The sequence below is a fragment of the Eptatretus burgeri genome, chromosome 6 (genome assembly GCF_056783735.1).
Source record: "Eptatretus burgeri isolate ZD-2024b chromosome 6, Ebu_testis_v1, whole genome shotgun sequence".
Classification (NCBI taxonomy): Eukaryota; Metazoa; Chordata; class Myxini; order Myxiniformes; family Myxinidae; genus Eptatretus; species Eptatretus burgeri.
The window spans coordinates 106624252-106642389 of record NC_140966.1 but is presented as its reverse complement, the minus strand read 5'-3'; the positions used below and the strand labels follow the sequence as shown (position 1 = coordinate 106642389).

The 18138-nt window shown below is 48.3% G+C and overlaps 1 protein-coding gene across 2 annotated transcripts in view; it reads left to right on the top strand.

Annotated features, from left to right (window-relative positions):
- Positions 1–18138, top strand: part of PAH (phenylalanine hydroxylase) — a 173225-nt gene that overhangs the window by 89811 nt on the left and 65276 nt on the right. For both annotated transcript variants that reach the window (XM_085886580.1, XM_085886579.1), the window contains exon 6: positions 12220–12416. In XM_085886580.1, coding sequence (XP_085742706.1) covers positions 12220–12416 — 197 coding nt within the window. The remainder of the gene's footprint in view (positions 1–12219; positions 12417–18138) is intronic.

Sequence of the window (18138 nt, the reverse complement as noted above, 5' to 3'; positions counted from 1 at the left end):
CGAAGGGCGGAGCCCCGTGCTACAAAAGGCGGACAGGACGGACCTTGACGAGTTGGTGGTCGAGTGGTTGGTCGAGGGTTGGTCTTCATGTTGGTCGTCTGGTTCATGGTCGTCTTCTGGTTCGAGTCGCGAGCTTGTTGTTCCTGCCTTGCTTCTTTGATCCGTGCGCGAGCGTGGAAAACAGTGCCGAACAAACCCCGTCCGTTTCCTCGAAACCCCGTCTGTACCGTCGAGCGGACCACACGAGCGACACGCGGCACGAGCTCGCGGACCACGCCGGAGGGGCTCGGAGTTGCGGTCGCAAAAGAAGGACTCGACACGATCAGGGAAGTCGTACTTCCATTTTCTTTTGGGGTTTGGTGTAAATGTCTGTGGGTGGCGCCGTCCGTCAAGTAGTATTGTTTTAAGTGTTGCCGTGTGTTCGCGTATTCGGTCGTAGCTCTGCATTGTTGTTGTTGTTTTAAATTGCTATATGTGCATTTCTGATTCTGTTGGCTGTATATGTGTGCTCTGTGTCTGTGTGAATAAAGTGCTTGTGTGAACTTGTTCCACGTTCCGCTGCGTCCTTCCCTTTGTTGAATCTCCATCTTGCTTCACGTTACGGGTTCATCGTGGGCTTAATACGCCCGATAATTAATCGGAGCCGTCGAAGCCGACGATAACACCGCTCGGTTATCCCGATAGCACGGAACGGACCGCTTAAGCGGCCCGTGTCCGGAGTCGACCTGCGGCGAGGTGCGATCGCCCGGTTTACCATCCGCGTGGGTACTTAGGTAGGTCGAGTTTGGCGAACGACCCTATCCCACGCGGGTGGCCGATTGGCACGATCGTGGTGAGGCCGAAAGGCCCACCCGTGACTAGCTCCCGGCGTTAGTCCGAGAGGGTCACGACAGAATTGTCCATCCGGTGGGCGACGTGCCGCGATTCGAGTCACGTGGCCGATCGCACGCCGGCGGGCGTGAATTCGCAACACTGGTGTCAGAGAGCGGGAAAACAAACTCTCCTGTCTCCAGCTAAATTCACGGGAATCGGTCCAGGGGTGGGAGGAGCGACCCCCGATTGCTTCCAAATTACGAGCGAGCTAAATTAACCCGTGACGAGAAATAAGATGGCGTCTCAAGGCGAGCGGGTGCCGGGTGGATTCGGTATGTGTAGTAATAATGTAGAATCCATGGTCCAGGATGAGATCCCCGTGCAGGAAATGCTGATTGTACGGGACCAACTTCCCCCCCAACTGAACCCAGAGTTCGAAATGGGTGCAGTGGCTGGGGTGGCAGACGAACGCCCCCCCACGTGCGAATTCGCCCACGGATCGGACGATGGAAATGTTTGAGGCATTGATGAGAAAAATGGATGGGAATACGCAACAAATTAACGAAATGAAAACGAATATGGAAACAAACGCACTCAAAATGAAGGAAGAAATGAAAGAACTGCGGGGTGAGATGCAGCAAAAAGCCGAAGCCTGCAGGCGGGCATTAAGGCAACAACGGTGGAGATTAAAATGGCGACGCCACGTGTGGGACCGAACGAGCTGGGAGGGAGTGCAATGGCTGTCAGGCCCGCGGTGGAGGCGGGTAAGGAGAAAATAATTCGGGGGACGTGTTGGGCGAGAAGCACGACGGTGACCGAGAGGGAAAAACTAATTGGGGTGACGGAGATGTGCACGAGGGAGATAAGAGACTAGGTGAAAGGAATTGGGAGGGAGAGAAAAGAACAATTAAGACGGAAAGCAAGGATGAGGTACGCGGAGATCGTAAAAGAGCAAGGAGTGAAACAGAGGGAAGGACGGGAGCGACTTAAGGAGAAAGCAAGGTTGACCTACGTAAAGATAAGGGAAAGACGCCAGAAAGAAGCAGAGACTAATAGACACGAGGGGACAACAGAAACTAATAAATATACAGAGACATGGGAGATGGGAACGATAGAGGGAAGACTACATGATGAAGACGGGGTTAGAGACGAGCACACACACACGGAGGTAGTGGAGGACGATGAGGGGGAGCTGGCCGACTGTTTCGGGACCCGGTGCAGGCAGCTGGATAGCCTCCTCCAGGAACGAGGGGAGGGAGTATGTCCCCTTGAATCGACTCACGACCATGTAGGTTCGGTCGTGCTTTGCGAGGTTGAGGGGACGGGTGCTGTGGACAGGTGCACGGAGAGCTTGGGTGGTATAGAGGCCCCGGAAACCCTTAGCGTGGCACAAATCCACAGTGTGGTTGTCCCTGTGTGTGTGGTGCAAGGTGTTAGTGCACCCCCGTGTGTGGAAGCGGCCCCGTGTGTGAGTGGTGTGGTTGTGAGTGTGCCGGAGTGCGTGCTTCCCAGCGCGCCGTGGGTGGATGAGACACCCCGAGTGAGTGCCCCCGCGTGTGTGAGTGGTATGGTGTGTGCAAGGGAAACGGCACGAGTGAGTGAGCGGCCGAGTGTGAGGGAGACAGCGTATGTAAGGTCGCTGTATGTGAGGGAGATGTCGGTGGGCATGCGTGGGCACGCAGCTGCGTCTCCCGGGGTGAATGTAATGGAGTGGTGTGTGAGCGTCGTGACGCGCAGGTGTGCATGGGTGGAATGGAGATGACAACGGCGACAGAGGGACAAAAGCCGAGTGGCGGCTGCAGTTGGATTGGTAACCGCGTCGGGTTCACCCAGCAGTGAGCGCGAGGTCCGTGCCGTGCAACGCACGAGGCCGCCACGTGCTCGCTTGCGGGAGTGAACCCCGGTCCGGAAACGCCAGCGGTGGATTTGCCGATCCAGCGGACGGACAAAGTTTAGGCAGGATTTCGGATTCGGACCGGACGGGTTCTCCACGCGGGCGTGTGTGTTAAGCTCCAACAGGCAGGGCACATGTGTTCACGTGGGGAACCCCTCGAGACGTGGGGCTTGTGTTTTTTTATGCGCCGGGTGACGTCATGGCTGCATGTATGGTTGGAATCCGGCAGGAGGGTGAATCGCTGCCGGATGGTACCGTCCAAGAGGGACGCGAACAGCTGCCATGACGTCACGCCAAAGGTGACGGCTGTGAATTTCCGCGCTGGTGCGCAGGTTGCGAGTTACCGCGCTGGTGCTGCGCAATTAAAAAAAAAAAGGCAAGCCTCGCTTTCGGGTGAACAGGATTCCTGGGCAAGGGGTGGAAGACCCCCTTGGCCAGGGCACAGGATGGAACTAGTTAGGGGGAAGGGTTAGCTTAGCGAGACCGGCTCCATGGGGCAGGGGTAATTCCTCATGGGGCCCGTGGAATGGATTAGGTAGAGGGATTGTAGCCAGATTTAGGTTGGGAAAATGTTTTTTTTTTATTTTGAGGACATGGACAGACTTGTGAGTGTGTAGAGGGGACGTAGCTTAGCTACATAGTGTTTAATGGCACGTGCTATAGTTTAAGGGATGACGTGGGAGCACGAGTTAGTTAGGGGAGGTAGTTAGAAAGATGGCAGAGTTCAGCGGTGTGTGTGTTGAAGAGTTGGTGAGTTGAGGTGGAACGTGTGCTTGTTGAGTGAGTGAGGCCAGCGGGTCTGTGTGAGTGGAGCGAATGGGGAATGCATGGTGCGATGAGTGATTGGGGGGGAGGAGTGACTCCCGCCCAAGGGACCCCGGGGTCAGTGTAGAGTGAGTTAGCTGGGTTAGTTAAATTGACAAAATGGAAGTCGTTTTGCTGTTGGTGGGAGTGTAGGCTCGAAACCCATTTGGAGGGGTGCAGGAGCCCTGTTGACGGGCTGAGAGCGTGGCTGCGAAAGGTGAGTATCGCTGAGTGGGTACCCCGGGCACCAGGCAAGTCGGCCATGGGGGTCCGGGATAGCGTAGTGGGCACGGGTGCGCCCGCATGGTGTGGGGGCACGGGGCGCCATTAGCCGCGTGGGCAGTGTTGTGGGCACGGGTGACCCTCGGAAAGGGGCCCAGGAAGCCAGCCTTCCACGTGAGCGTTTCAGGGGATTCACCATGGAGGGCACTCCCCGATGTTTAGGGAGCTGGTAGGCTCGGAGGCAGTGTAGTGCCCGGGGGTGCCATAGCTGGAGAATCGCAGAGGGTCGTGCCTGCCAAGGGGAGCCACGCGTCCCAGCCATGAGACCGTGTGAGGGCACGTAAAGAAAATTGGGGGGGGGGGGCGAGGCCCGAAATTGTAAGGACACCAACACAGGCGATGGGAATCTGGGTTGTTAGAACCAATAGTTTAAGCGCGAGGCGTTTGTTGAAAGCCCCAGGGTAGTTTAACAGTTACATGGATAGGGTAGATTAGGAAGTGTACCCCTCCGCACCATCCATCCCTTCGCTCTCGCTGTGGGCCGCTGGACCCACTTTGTGTTATAGATTGCTGAAGTCTGGGGAGGCCATCCTGAGACTTGAATTGGGCCTCGACACAGGACGCTAGCTCTCCCTTATTCCCCTCCGGGAAAGGAACGTAGGGGTTGGGAGTAGACTAGGGGATGATAGGTTAACCGAACAAGGACGATAAAGGGGGTTAGGGGACGAATAATAGTTGGAGGTATAGAAATAAATATAAAACAAAAATTAAATAAGTTGGGGCTAAATTGGTTTTGACAAATTACGGGAGTGGGTATGGACAGTGACAGGCAAAGGCGATAGGTGGGAGGGAGACTGTAGGCGAGGTCCGAGCCCGCCTTCTGAGTGGCCAGCACCACCACACTCCCTCCACCAACCTCCATTGAAAGGCAAAGGCTGGCCAACTTCATCGGCTGGCTGTTTTCTGCAAGGCCTGTGCCGGTCGGATCATCTGCCGGCTGTGTTTGCCTGGAGCGGCCTGGTTCTGCAGGCTGTGCTTGCCTGCTGCCTTTGCCATGCCATGCCCACTGCCCCTGTTCACCAGCCCCGTTCAATTTTGCTTTGCCCCCCCCCCCTTGTTCATTGCCATGTGCGCCAGGATCGTAAAAGCAACAGTTTGCAAGCTGCAAGAACTGTCCTGTTGGCAGCTACAACACGGGCCTGCAGTGGCGGCCCGTGCACCGGTTTTCTTTTGACTTTTTCTGCCTGCAGAGTCCATTCATCCTCGGCTATGGTTTAGTGTAAAATTTGTAAGTTAAGTTGTACTGTAAATATGAGTGCGCCCCCGGCATGTATGTCTTAGCGCCGGCAATTTTATTTAAGTCGTCCGTATGAGTGGGTTTGTTTAGTTAGTTACTCAGCCCTCAGGTTATTTATTTTGGGGACACGAATAACATGAATGTCGCACTCAGGGATCCGAAGGTAAAACGTACTAGGAGAGAACTACACATGATGGCACACGAGAATTTGGCGACTCGGGACGAGTCTGTAAAAAGGGGAGGGGGTAGTGTTACGGTTGTGGAAATTCGCAAACCACCATTCAGGTCCCGTTTTTTCTGTTCTATCTTTTATTTCAAACAAACAGCATCTCAACAACCACGCCATCCCCACCACAGCGCCAATCACACTACAACCACGCCATCTCCACCATCTACGCTACCACATCTTCACCACTCGCCATTCAGTAGGCCCTGTGCGGTTACGATCTCCGGGAACAAACAAAAACCAACAATGATTCTCGGGGGTTTTCCTGCCTGTTTCTCCCCTCGAAATTCTCCGCGCTCGGTGTGGGGGAGGTGTGATCCGAGCAGGGGTCAAAGGTCATGTAAAGGAGGGGTCTGATTTTGGGGGAATAATTCCCTCGCTCTGAGCCAAGACTGAGGGCCCCGGCCCCCGCGCGGGGTGGAAGGGGACCGAGAGGTCACGCCCCCCTTCGAGAGGCTTCTCCAAGAAGCTCGAATGGAGGCGGGGCCGAAAACAGGGCGGAGCGAAGGGCGGAGCCCCGCGCTACAAAAGACGGACAGGACGGACCTTGACGAGTTGGTGGTCGAGTTGTTGGTCGAGTGGTTGGTCGAGGGTTGGTCTTCATGTTGGTCTTCTGGTTCATGGTCGTCTTCTGGTTCGAGTCGCGAGCTTGTTGTTCCTGCCTTGCTTCTTTGATCCGTGCGCGAGCGTGGAAAACAGCGCCGAACAAACCCCGTCCGTTTCCCCAAAACCCCGTCCGTACCGTCGAGCAGACCACACCAGCGACATGCGGCATGAGCTCGCGGACCATGCCGGAGGGGCTCGGAGTTGCGGTCGCAAAAGGAGGACTTGACGTGATCAGGGAAGTCGCACTTTTTTTTTTTTTTTTTTTTTTTTTTTGTATACCTTGGTCGAGGCTCGTATGAGAGCTAACACACAACTCACAGCAAGGAGGCATGAGACAAGAGGGGTGGGAGTGGAAGGGACAAAACATTGGGGAACAGACACAGGTGAACTGTGGAAGGGAGAGGGATGGGGATGGGACGGGGAACATGGCGAGGGGAAGATGGACATTAAAGGGACTTTCAGGAAGGAAAGCAGGAGAATTGAAGGAAGTGGGCTTGGGTGGATTATCGGGGGTAGAAAAGATCGAGGATTTGGATGGGGGAAGATAAGAGGTGGTGGTGAACAGCTGTTTTGAAAGCCTGGAGGGAAGAATGGGAAAGAATAGAGTGAGGAAGTTTATTCCAAAGGCGGGAAAAAAGAGGAATGAAAGAGTGAAGATGAGCAGTGATTCGTGATTTTGGTAGTTTTACCAGAAGGGGGTTGTTGGCGGACCTTGAGCGCCCTGTGGAAATGTGGTTGGGACAAATCACAGAGAGAGCAGGGGGGCAAGGCTGGAGAGGAGTCGGTAGAAGACAGAAAGACCACCGACCAACCTGCGGTGATTGAGTGAGAGGCCCAAAGACTCAGCTTCATTGCGGGAGATGCCAATGATCTTAAAAGCCCTGGTTTCGACAGCGTGAAGTCGAGAAAGGTGGGAGGCAGGAGCACCAGCCCAGAGGGGAGAGCAGTACTCCATCAGGCTACGGACAAAAGCTTTGTAAGTGGTCAGGAGCTCAAGAGGGCCGAGGAAGGACTTTGCACGACGGAGGATTCCCAGTCGGCGACTGGCTTTTGAGGCAAGGTTGGAAATGTGACTTTCCCAGGAAAGGTCATGGCAGATAGTGAGACCCAGAAGCTTGAAAGAAAAGACTTCTTCCAGAGGATTGTTGAGAAAGTGGATGGGGGGTTTTGTAAACGGTCCTTTCGAAGAGACATAGTGAGAGTGTGAGATTTGTCTGGATTGAAAGACATGTTCCACGTGTTGGACCAGTTTGTGATTTTATCCAGATCTGCAGTGAGCGAAGAAGCTGCTGCTTGCCGGTCTGAGGGATGACAGATGGTACGGCAGAGGGTGGAGTCATCGGCAAAGAGAAATAGAGGATTTTCCAGAGAGTCCGAGAGATCATTGATGAAAACCAGAAAAGAACAGGGCCCAGAACGCTACCTTGAGGAACTCCAGCCTGCACAGGAAGAGGGGATGAAAGAACTCCATTTAGGGCCACACGTTGACTGCGACAGGAGAGGAAGTCTGCGAGCCATGAGTGGAGATGGCCTTGAATACCATGGGAAGAGAGTTTGGTGAGTAGGGCAGGGTGCCAGACTGTGTCAAAAGCACGTGATATGTCCAGGGATACGGCTCGGATTTCCTGTCTGGCATTGAGGACCTCCATCCATTGATGGGAGAGCAGTAGCAGCATATCTAGGGTAGAGTGACCTGGTCTGAAACCAAATTGATGATTGGAAATCAAGCCATTGGAGAAGAGGAAGGATTTCATGTCTGAAGCGATGATGGATTCCATAACCTTGCTGATGATTGGGAGAAGGCTGATTGGTCTATAGTTACAGGGATCTGTTTTTGCACCTTTTTTATGCAGGGCAGTGATGTTAGCAGATTTCCAAGCAGATGGCAGATGACCTTGGGAAAATGAGAGGGTGAATAGAACAGAGAGAGGGTGAGCAAGAGCAGAAGAGCAGGCTTTGAGGACACGTGGGCTGATGCCGTCTGGACCGGTTGCAGAATCTGACTCGAGGTTTGAAAGCAAGCTCTCCACCTTGTCAGGAGAAAAGGATACAGAGTCCAGGGACAGTTGGGTGCGACTGGGTAAAGTGGGTAGAGATAGTGATGGGTTTGGGACACAAGATTTAGCTGCAAACACCGAGTTTAGACATTCAGCTTTATCACGTGTGGAATCAGCAGTGCGGCCATTTGAGGTAAGGGAGGGGATGGAGGGGGAACATACACCAGAAACAGATTTGATTAAACGCCACCAGGATTTTGAGGAGGGAGAGAGGTTTGAGAGTTCAGACTTGAGATGAGAAAGATGTTGTTTTCTGGCTCTCCTGAGGGTAGCTACACACTTGTTCCGAGCTTTGTGGAAAGAACTGAGATTGCCCTCAGTTGGGTTTGCTTTCCATGAGGCAAAGGCAAGTTGTTTCAGGACAACTGCCTCGCCACAAGCTTCAGTAAACCAAGGGCGGGAGGAAGGGTAAGACAACTGAACACGAGAGGGGATAAATCTGTGCATGAGGGAGAGCAAGTTTCTTTGAAAGAATTCCCAGGATGAGTTGATGTTTGAGAAAGTAGTGATAGGAGACCAGTCTGTAAGTTTGATGGCTGCTCGGAGACCCTGCCAGTCGGCTTGAGTGAAATGCCAGACTCGACGGCGGTGAGGTGGTTCTCTGATAACAGCCAGAGAGATGTCCACTTTAACAAGGACGTGGTCAGAAGAACCAATTGGAGCGAAGGAAGAGCAGCAGATATTGTCAGGGAAATTTGTCAAAATCAGATCCAGAAGAGATGGAGTACCATTGGTTGAGATCCGGGTCAGGAAGTTGACCGATTGAGTCAGTCCCAATGAGTCACAGAAAGCTTTTGCTGATGTCCCATGGCAGGTGAGAGAGGTACCCACACCTAGCCAACTGGCGTGATGACAATTGAAGTCGCCACATAAGAGGAAGAGAGAGTTTGGATGAGAAGATAGAAGATGGTCCATGTTTTCGGAGAGTGAGGTGTAGATGGAGTCATCACTGTTCGGTGGACGGTACAGTACACATATAAACATGAGGTGGGAGTGGAGGGGAAGCCGAAGCCAGAGGTATTCCTGGGGGTGTGGGGGAGTGAGAGCAGTGCAGGGAGAGTGAGGAATAGAGTCTTTGATGAAGAGAGCAACACCTCCACCAGGACGAGGCTCAGGTCTGTCATACCGTAAGAGGGAGTAACCAGGGAGAGATACTTGGGAGTCAGACACGTCTTGGGAGAGGAAAGTTTCTGTTAGGCAGATAATATCTGGTTTGTCAGTGGCAACCTGCATGGAAAGATCTGAAAGGTTTGAGCGAAGGCCCTGGATATTTGAGGTCCACACTTTTAATGAAGAGGTAGGGGAGGAGGCTTTGGGTGCAGGAGGTGGAGGGGGCGGGGGAGGGTAGGACGAGGGACGAGGGGGGGAGGTAGGGAGGGTTGCTGAAGGGGTGTGGGGTATTGCAGAATAGCGAGGGGAGGGGGCCGAATGAGGAGGAGAAAAGGCTCTGTGGTGCTGGGAGAGAGGGGGGACAAGAGACAAGGAAGATGGCAGTTGAGTATTTGAGGAGGTGGAGTGAAGAGATGGAGGTGAGAGGGCAGTGGAGGGAGGCAGGTTGGTGGATGAGAGGGGGGCAACTTAGAGAAGGAAGAGTGAGGGGGATGAAAGGTGGGAGAAAGGTGAGGGGGAATTTTTGAAAGAGGTGAGAGGGAGGCTTGGAGGGAGAAGAGTGGGATGGTTGCTTTGAGAGTGAGAGTGAGGGGTGAGGGGGTGAGTTGGCACTGAAGTTGGAAAAAAGAATGGTTGATGGAAAGCGAGCATCCATGGCAAACTGTGGTTTTTAAAAGTTTTAGGTCAGAGATGCGATTTAACACAATTCTTGATGGATGCAATGAAGGCGAATTCAGAGCATGGAGAGAAGAAGCGCTGTAATAGTTGGATTTTTAGGCAAGGAATGAAGGAGAGGTCGAAATGAAAGCAGTCTGTTGAAATAGCAGAAGAGTAGTGCATTGTGAAACAGTAAAGAGTACCACATGTGTGAGAGAGGAAGATGAAGCATCATAAGATCGTTTTTGTTGTTAATATTAATGTATGAGAGAGTTCAACAGATTAGGTCATGGAAATGTAAAAAAAAAAAAAAAAAGAAATCGAGGAAGACGAGGAGGAAGTTAAGAGGAAGAAGAAGTAGCAGAATCGGGAGAAGGTGAGCGTGTTGTTGTTGTTGTTGTTGTTGTTGGGTATTTTTTTTTTTTTTTTTTTTTTTGAGATAAGAAAGAGATTAGTTGGGAGAATGGGGGATGTTTGGAAAGTGGGGAGGATGAAAATTGAAGGTAATGGGGAGGATAGAAATTGAAGGTAATGGGGAGAAAAAACAAACAAACAAAAAAAAAAACGATCGAACACCAAGTGGAACCGGTAGGCCTCAAGCCTAGGACTAGGCCTCAAACACCAGGTAAGAACGTCGACATAAATACTCACAAAATAGCACGATTTTTGAAACAAAACCGAACTAGGAACACACATTGACATGTAGGTGAGAAAATTAAACAGTTAAAACGGGACAAATAACAACCGGAACTTAACTTTGAGAATGTCAGCAGGGAGCCCCGAAGGAGACCTCTTGCCGCTCAAAACCGGAACCGGAACCGGAAGCACTTCCATTTTCTTTTGGGGTTTGGTGTAAATGTCTGTGGGTGGCGCCGTCCGTCAAGTAGTATTGGTTTAAGTGTTGCCGTGTGTTCGCGTATTTGGTCGTAGCTCTGCATTGTTGTTGTTGTTGTTGTTTTAAATTGCTATATGTGCATTTCTGATTCTGTTGGCTGTATATGTGTGCTCTGTGTCTGTGTGAATAAAGTGCTTGTGTGAACTTGTTCCACGTTTCGCTGCGTCCTTCCCTTTGTTGAATCTCCATCTTGCTTCACGTAACGGGTTCGTCGTGGGCTTAATACGCCCGATAATTAATCGGAACCGTCGAGGCCGACGATAACACCGCTCGGTTATCCCGATAGCACGGAACGGACCGCTTAAGCGGCCCGTGTCTGGAGTCGACCTGCGGCGAGGTGCAATCACCCGGTTTATCATCCACGTGGGTACTTAGGTAGGTCGAGTTTGGCGAACAACCCTATCCCACGCGGGTGGCCGATTGGCACGATCGTGGTGAGGCCGAAAGGCCCACCCGTGACTAGCTCCCGGCGTTAGCCCGAGAGGGTGACGACAAAATTGTCCGTCCGGTGGGCGACGTGCCGCGATTCGAGTCACGTGGCCGATCGCACGCCGGCGGGCACGAATTCGCAACAATATGTAGACTTGCAAAGGTACCCGCTGTTGCCAGGCAACGCAGGTTCCCTCCTCCCACACTTTCTCCTCCCTGCTCCCACAACTTCCCCTCCCTCATTCTATCCTTTCCTCCTCCCACCCCACCCCTCCCTCCAGATTCCCAACTCACCCATTCCCTTCCCCCTCCCACCTCCTCCCACCCCATTCCTTCTCCTCCATCCTCTCACACTTTACCCTCCAACTCATCCCACCCCTCCCCTGCCTCCTCCCTCCCAACCACCCCTCTCCCTCCCTCCTTCCCCCCCTTTCCCCACCCCTTCCCCTCCATTCTCCTACCCCACCCCTCCTTCTGGACTCTTACGCCTTCCCCATGTCAGGTCAGATATTAGATATCAGAGTATCCACCCTCTGAGTGGGTCGAGTTTGCGTATTATCTGCTGAAAAAAGTGTTGTCTGTGTTTTGCAAGAAGACCAATGATGTTTGTGGAGTGTGTGCTTAAAAGGTTCTCGATGGTCTAAACTCTAAAGGGTACATTCCAATAGCAATTAGTGTCTAAGGGGGTAAAAAGGGTCTAAAATGGTCCAAGTGGTCTGGACCTCTAAATGGCAAGGGTCCAAGCTGTCGAATCTGTCTGAAAGGTGTCAGAGGCTTTAAGGGTCTTTCAGGTCTTTGGAGTCTTAGTATTTGAAAGTGTCTATTCAAAAGAGTAAATCTATTGCTGGCAACCAGAACAAATGACAAATTCCTGCTGTCACCTAAAGGGGGCACTGCATCAATGGCCCAGCCTTTTCCCCGAGCATATGATGTGACCTGCAGCCATATGCTATGTACACGAAAGAATAAGAATACATACGTTCCAGATTAATTATTTATGCTGATGTATTTAAAAAATAACAAGTTAACGTTGTTTGGACTGTTGTATTTCATTTGTATGACTTTGAATGCTCCGCATATTTCATCCAACAATTCCATCATGTCATCCGAACAATCCAAGCTTTCTAAAGTGTCTTAACTCCGAGAATCCTTCACAATCTGGATTCTAAGAGTGTAAATATATGATGTTCTGTCATTTTGTTTTTGCAGTGGTCAGAAAATACCATACATGGAGTACACCGCCGAAGAGGTGCAAACGTGGGGGAAAGTTTTCTCTGAACTCAAGAAACTGTTCCCCACGCATGCCTGTCAAGAGTTTCTTCGCGTGTTCCCTCTGCTGGAACAGTATTGTGGTTTCCGGGAAGACAACATTCCCCAACTTGAAGATGTCTCAGAATATCTCAAAAGTAACACTTCGCTTTGTCGAAAATATCCAACATTGATAATCTTAAAGTAGCTTCACAGAACCATGGGTTATGGGATGTTCACAGATCTCATGGGCTGCACACATGTAGTACATTTTAAAACACACGCTGTTGTACATTTTACCCCCCTCCCCCGCTCCATTCGCAAAGAGGTGACGATGCAGACCCATGCGGCCTCCCATGTGGCTTCTGGTACACCCTGCTACACCTGGTATTGGTCTTTTCCCTCTCGACACCATCCTTATTCAGGGTCACCCCTCCTTGATGGGATAGAATCAGAAAAACCCAGCAAGCTTGTAGGCAAGGCCAGGCACCGGACTGTGACCGATACACATGTTGATTGGCTCAACTCCGGGTATCACATTCCAGGCCCTTTGCCCTATCAAAACTGCCAGTTCGGTTCTCAATCACATCATAGTCATTGTATTCGGAATGGTCCCTGATCCCACAAACCTCCTTCTCTCTCATCCTCAACAGGCGGAACTTTACAAGAGGGCACACACAAAAGCTTGAGCCTTCTCTCCCGGCAGCATGGAGTCAACAAGTCCTACAAATCTGTAGTACCAGGCCGTGTCATATACACATGTCAAAATGCATGATATCAGATGCCCAATGCACATCTCGTCCCATCGAAGCTGCCATTTTCAGATCTCTATTCACTGCCCTTGAAACTGATGTACTCGATGCCCATCCCAGGCGAGAGGAAGGTGGCATGAGTGGCAAATCTTGCCACCTCCCTCCGACCGCCACATCTTCGTGTGTGTGTGTGTGTGTGTGTGTGTGTGTGTGTGTGTGTGTGTGTGTGTGTGTGTGTGTGTGTGTGTCGTTGATTGTTATCTCCATAATTCAGGTTTCAGAAGGTGAAATGGAGTTCTCGGACATGCATTTACCAATTTTATTCAAACTTGGCACAGATAACAAATGAAGGCTTACATAAGCATATCCTTTTTTCGTGATCAAATCCAAGATGGTTGACTGGCGGCCATTTTAGTTGTAAAAAAGAACCCGTTGTTGAACACGTCCTCAACCAATTTTCGGACATGCATTTACTGATGTTTTTCAAACTTGGCAAGCCGATACTGAATGAAGGCTTGCATATGCACATAATTGGCCGACTGGCGGCCATTTTTGTTGCAAAAACCCCCGATGTTGAACACGTCCTCAACCATTTCTCAGACATGCATTTACGTGGTTTAAACTTGTGGTTTAAACTTGGCACACACATGACGAATGATGGCTTCCACATGCACATCATTTTTTTTTTCAAGATCAGATTCCAAATGGCCAACTGGCAGCCATTTTATTTGGAAAAAAAACAGATGTTGAACACGTCCTCAACCATTTCTCAGACTGCATTTTCTGATCTTGTTAAAACTTTTCAAACTGATAAAGAATGATGGCTTACATAAGCAGGTCTTGTTTTTTTCGAGATCAAATCCAAGATGGCCGACCAGCAGACATTTTAGTTGTCAAAAAGAACCTGGTGTCAAACACATCCTCAACCATTTCTCAAACATGCATTTACCGATGTCATTCCAACTTTGCACACAGATAAATAATAATGGCTTATGTATGCACATCATGTGTTTTTGAGATCAGATTCAAGATTGCCGACTGGCAGCCATTTTGTTACTTAAAGGTGTCCCCAACCATCTCTCCGACATGCATGATCAGATTTTGTTCAAACTTAGCAAAAGCACAGTACACAATGGCATACACTTGCACCAAACTTAATTTTGCAACCTGATCAAAGATGGCCGGATGATAGACTGGTGGCCATTTTAGTTGTAAAAAAACACCAGATGTTGAACATCTGCTAAACAATTTCTTGGATATGCATTTACTGATATTGTTCAAACTTGGCACAGAGAAATCAAATGATGGCTTACGTATGCACATCATTTTTTTGAGATCAGATCCAAGATGGCCGACTGGCAGCCATTTTAGTTGTAAAAAAACAACAACCCTGATGTTGAGCACGTCCTCAACCATTTCTCGGACAAGCATTAAGCAATGTTGTTCAAACTTGGCACCCAGATAAAGAATGATGGCTTACATAGGTACGTCATGGTTTTTCTTGAGATCAGATCCAAGATGGCCGACTGGCAGCCATTTTGTTACTTCAACGTGTCCCCAACCATTTCTCCGACATGCATGGTCCGATTTTGTTCAAACTTGGCAAAATCACAGAACATGATGCTATAAACCTGCCCCTCACTTTTTTGTGACTGATCAAATAAGGCCAACTGGTAGACTGGCGGACATTTTAGTTGTTCATAAATATGGGCTAATCCTTTAACTCCGTACAGCAAAATTACTAAAACTATGGGGGCTATGACATTTTATGTCTATTTTTACTTGTTCTTTTGTGTCTTTCTACAATTGTTTGGGTTTTATTTGTTGATGTTTTGGTTTGGTGTGTGAGCATGATATCTTCTATTTGCACCTGTTTTTGGAAGTTTTTTGCAAGGTGTGTGAGAGGTACCTTTTCTGGTTTGTTGTGTTCATGCTTGTGTACAAATTATATTCAGTAGTCTGTTTAACTTTTCACAAACTCTGATAATCCTGCAGTCATCGCTCTGTCCACTTGATTGAGTTCCATCAGGCCGTCACCTTCTTGTTTCACTATTTAGCAGCTGTATTTGAATACTGGTACTGCTAGTTTGTATTGGCTTTTGATTTTGTTCCTTTGAGAGAGTTATGCTTTTAGGATCAGCCTTGTTCTATGCAGGTATTCTTTGGTAATTGTTTTGCATATTTTTTTTATGACAAATTTGGTGGCTTTCTTCTTCTCCAAGGTATTTGTAAGATGTTTTGTTGTCTGGCTCCTGTACTGTAGTATCAAGGTTGATTTTTATGTTGTCCATTTTTGTTGTGCTTCCTTGCATGAATGTGCACTTGGCACACTTATCGAGACCAAATTCAATTTGGATGCCATCAGAGTAGTCTACCATTTCACTAATTTCAATTGTTCCACCAATTTTTCATTGTTTCAATGTACAGTAGATGTGTCACCTTTCTTGTTTCTTTGGACGTTAGGGTATATCAATGTGCTTGCTCATTAATGAGGTTACTTGGTGGATCCAGCACAAGGCAAAACAGGAGAGGGGAAAAGCTGTTTCCTTGGAAGATCCCACATGCTGGTACTCCTGGTATTTCGATCTTTCCTTCCGAGTGCTGCTGGATTAGCTTTCCCAATCAGATTGATTATTTGTGCATTTGTCTTGTACATTTGCACGCACTTTATCATCCATGAATGTGGGACACTGTCAAAAGCTTTTTTATAGTCTATCGAGGCTGTGGACAATTTGATTCTTCTGGTATTGCAGTTTTTGAGTATGGCATTGTTGAGTAGTCAGTGGTCTATTGTTCCATATCATCCTGTCTTGCATCCTTTCTATTCTGCCTCTTGGCCTCCTTGTCATATTAGGTGGTGGTTCATCATTTCTATGGCAATTCATGTTAAAAGTCTGTATGTTGTTGTTAAACTGTTTATTGGCTGGAATTCGTGAGGTAGTCGGGTTTCTTCAGATTTTGAGGTGAGGAAGGTGTTACCTTCTGTGAGCCGTTCATCCATTTCCTGATCGCCTTGGACAAGTTAATTGAATGCTCGAGAATAGTGAATGTGGAGAGCATCAAATTGCTCTAGCCGGAAGTTCGAGATCCCATCTGTGCCAGAGCTTTTGAAGTTTGCCATTTTTGCAAGTTGCTGTCTTCTCTCTTCTGCATCAATTATTACTGGGGGAATTTCCTTGAGGTGTTGCTTCTTCTCTTCCAGGTTTTGGATCCATTCTCTTCCTTATTGTGTTATTTTTGATGTTCATAAATTTCCTTTCCAGAATTGTTCAAATTCATCTTTTTCAGGAGGGGATGACCCAATCTGCTTCTGTTTCCATAGTTCACGGTCGAATATTTTTGGGTTGTTTTCAAACATCTGGCCTTGTTTTCTCCTGCTGTTAGCCTCATTATAGTATTTTTATTAACCTGTCCCCCGCACAGCAGGAAACGGTGTTTTGCAATTACTTCTATGTGTGCGTCTGTGTGTCTCTTCTGTGTCTGTCTGGGCCATAACTATTTTTACCTTTGAGATTTGTCATCAAAATTTTAACAAAGCAAACAAAAAATAGTATTATGAGAATATGGCAAAGACAAATGAATAATTTGGTTAGCATCACATAAAATTGTCAATTTTCATCCAATGACCTGAAGCTTTAAGAATTTGCATATTGGGTCACTGATTTGGTTCACAAATAAAAATCTCGAAGCCAGTTGTTTTTTTTAGGTCAAAAAGATCAAAGGTCAAGGTTGAATAAAATCATTAATTTTCATTGGATTGACTTGAAATTTGAGCAGGATTTGCATATTATATCACTGAAGCCTATTGCTTTTGAGGTCAAAAGGTAAAGGTAACCTAAAATCGTCACATATATATATATATTTTTTTTAATATATATATTTTATATATATATATATATATATATATATATATATTATATATATATATATATATATATATATTTTTTTTTTTTAGCTGTTTTTGTCATGTTTAGCATACGGTAGAAGAAGTCTGAATACAAAGTGCACACAAATGGACTTTGCCTTTTCAGATCCTTTCTAGCTATCATTTCTATTTTCAGTTTGTTTTCAGCAACCATTCACTCAAGGTTTTTGACTTCAATTTTATGTTTGTTTTTTTTTATTTTTTGAATTCTCCACTTTAGTTTTGGGCTTTGATTTTTTTCTTTGGAATTGCTGAATCTCTACCATTTCCTTTCTGAGCATCTCCCTCCATCTCTCCAGGCTATTTTTCCATGGTGGTGCTTTGTTTTTATTTGTGGGACCTGTTCTCTTCTTGCAGTGTTTTGTTCTTACTTTTTTCCTGAATGAGTATCATCATTCGACATTGGCGTAAGCCTGTGGTCGCCTCCTCAAATTATACACCACCAGAACCACTGCTGACGCTTTCGACACAGCCGCTGCCGCTTTGAGTTCAGTTATATTTCATCCTGCCCACTCTCGGATGTTATCAACCCAATGCATCTTTGGTCAACCTAATGAACGACGATATCCCTCTGGTAAACCTTCCACAACAGCTGATGCCAGTGCACCATGCCAAATCACATGGCCCAGCCATGCTGCCTTGCATTCCATCACATTGCTACTGATGAGGTACCATTGGTTGCCGATTCTCTCCATTAGACTCACTTATAACACGGTTGTGCCACTTGATATTGAGCAGGTGTCACCAGATGGTTCGGCCGAAGCTGTCTTGTCGCCGAAACAGTACTCTTGACATGATTAGTGCCTGAGCAAGTTGTGCCTTTGTTTCTAGGCCGACACTGGTGGAGCGCAGGTATTTATACTGGTGAAGGGTGGATTTGCCCATACCTATCCTCATTTGCACCTCCTTGCTGCCATCTAGATTTTGGTTGATCGACATGCCCAGGTACTTGAAAGATGTGACGTGGGGTATTGTTATCAAGTGTTAAGCTATAGTGTTGTCATCCATTGTTGGCTGAACAACCATGTATTCCGTCTTGCCAGGATGGAGGACTAGCCCATACCCATCTGATGCAAGCATCTATTTTGCATCAGCTGTACATAGCGCCATCAACATGAAGTCATTGGCACATCTGATCTCCTTTACAGAGATACCACTTCCATTTAGTGCCCTTTGGTGTGATGTGTGTTCATACCACTCCTG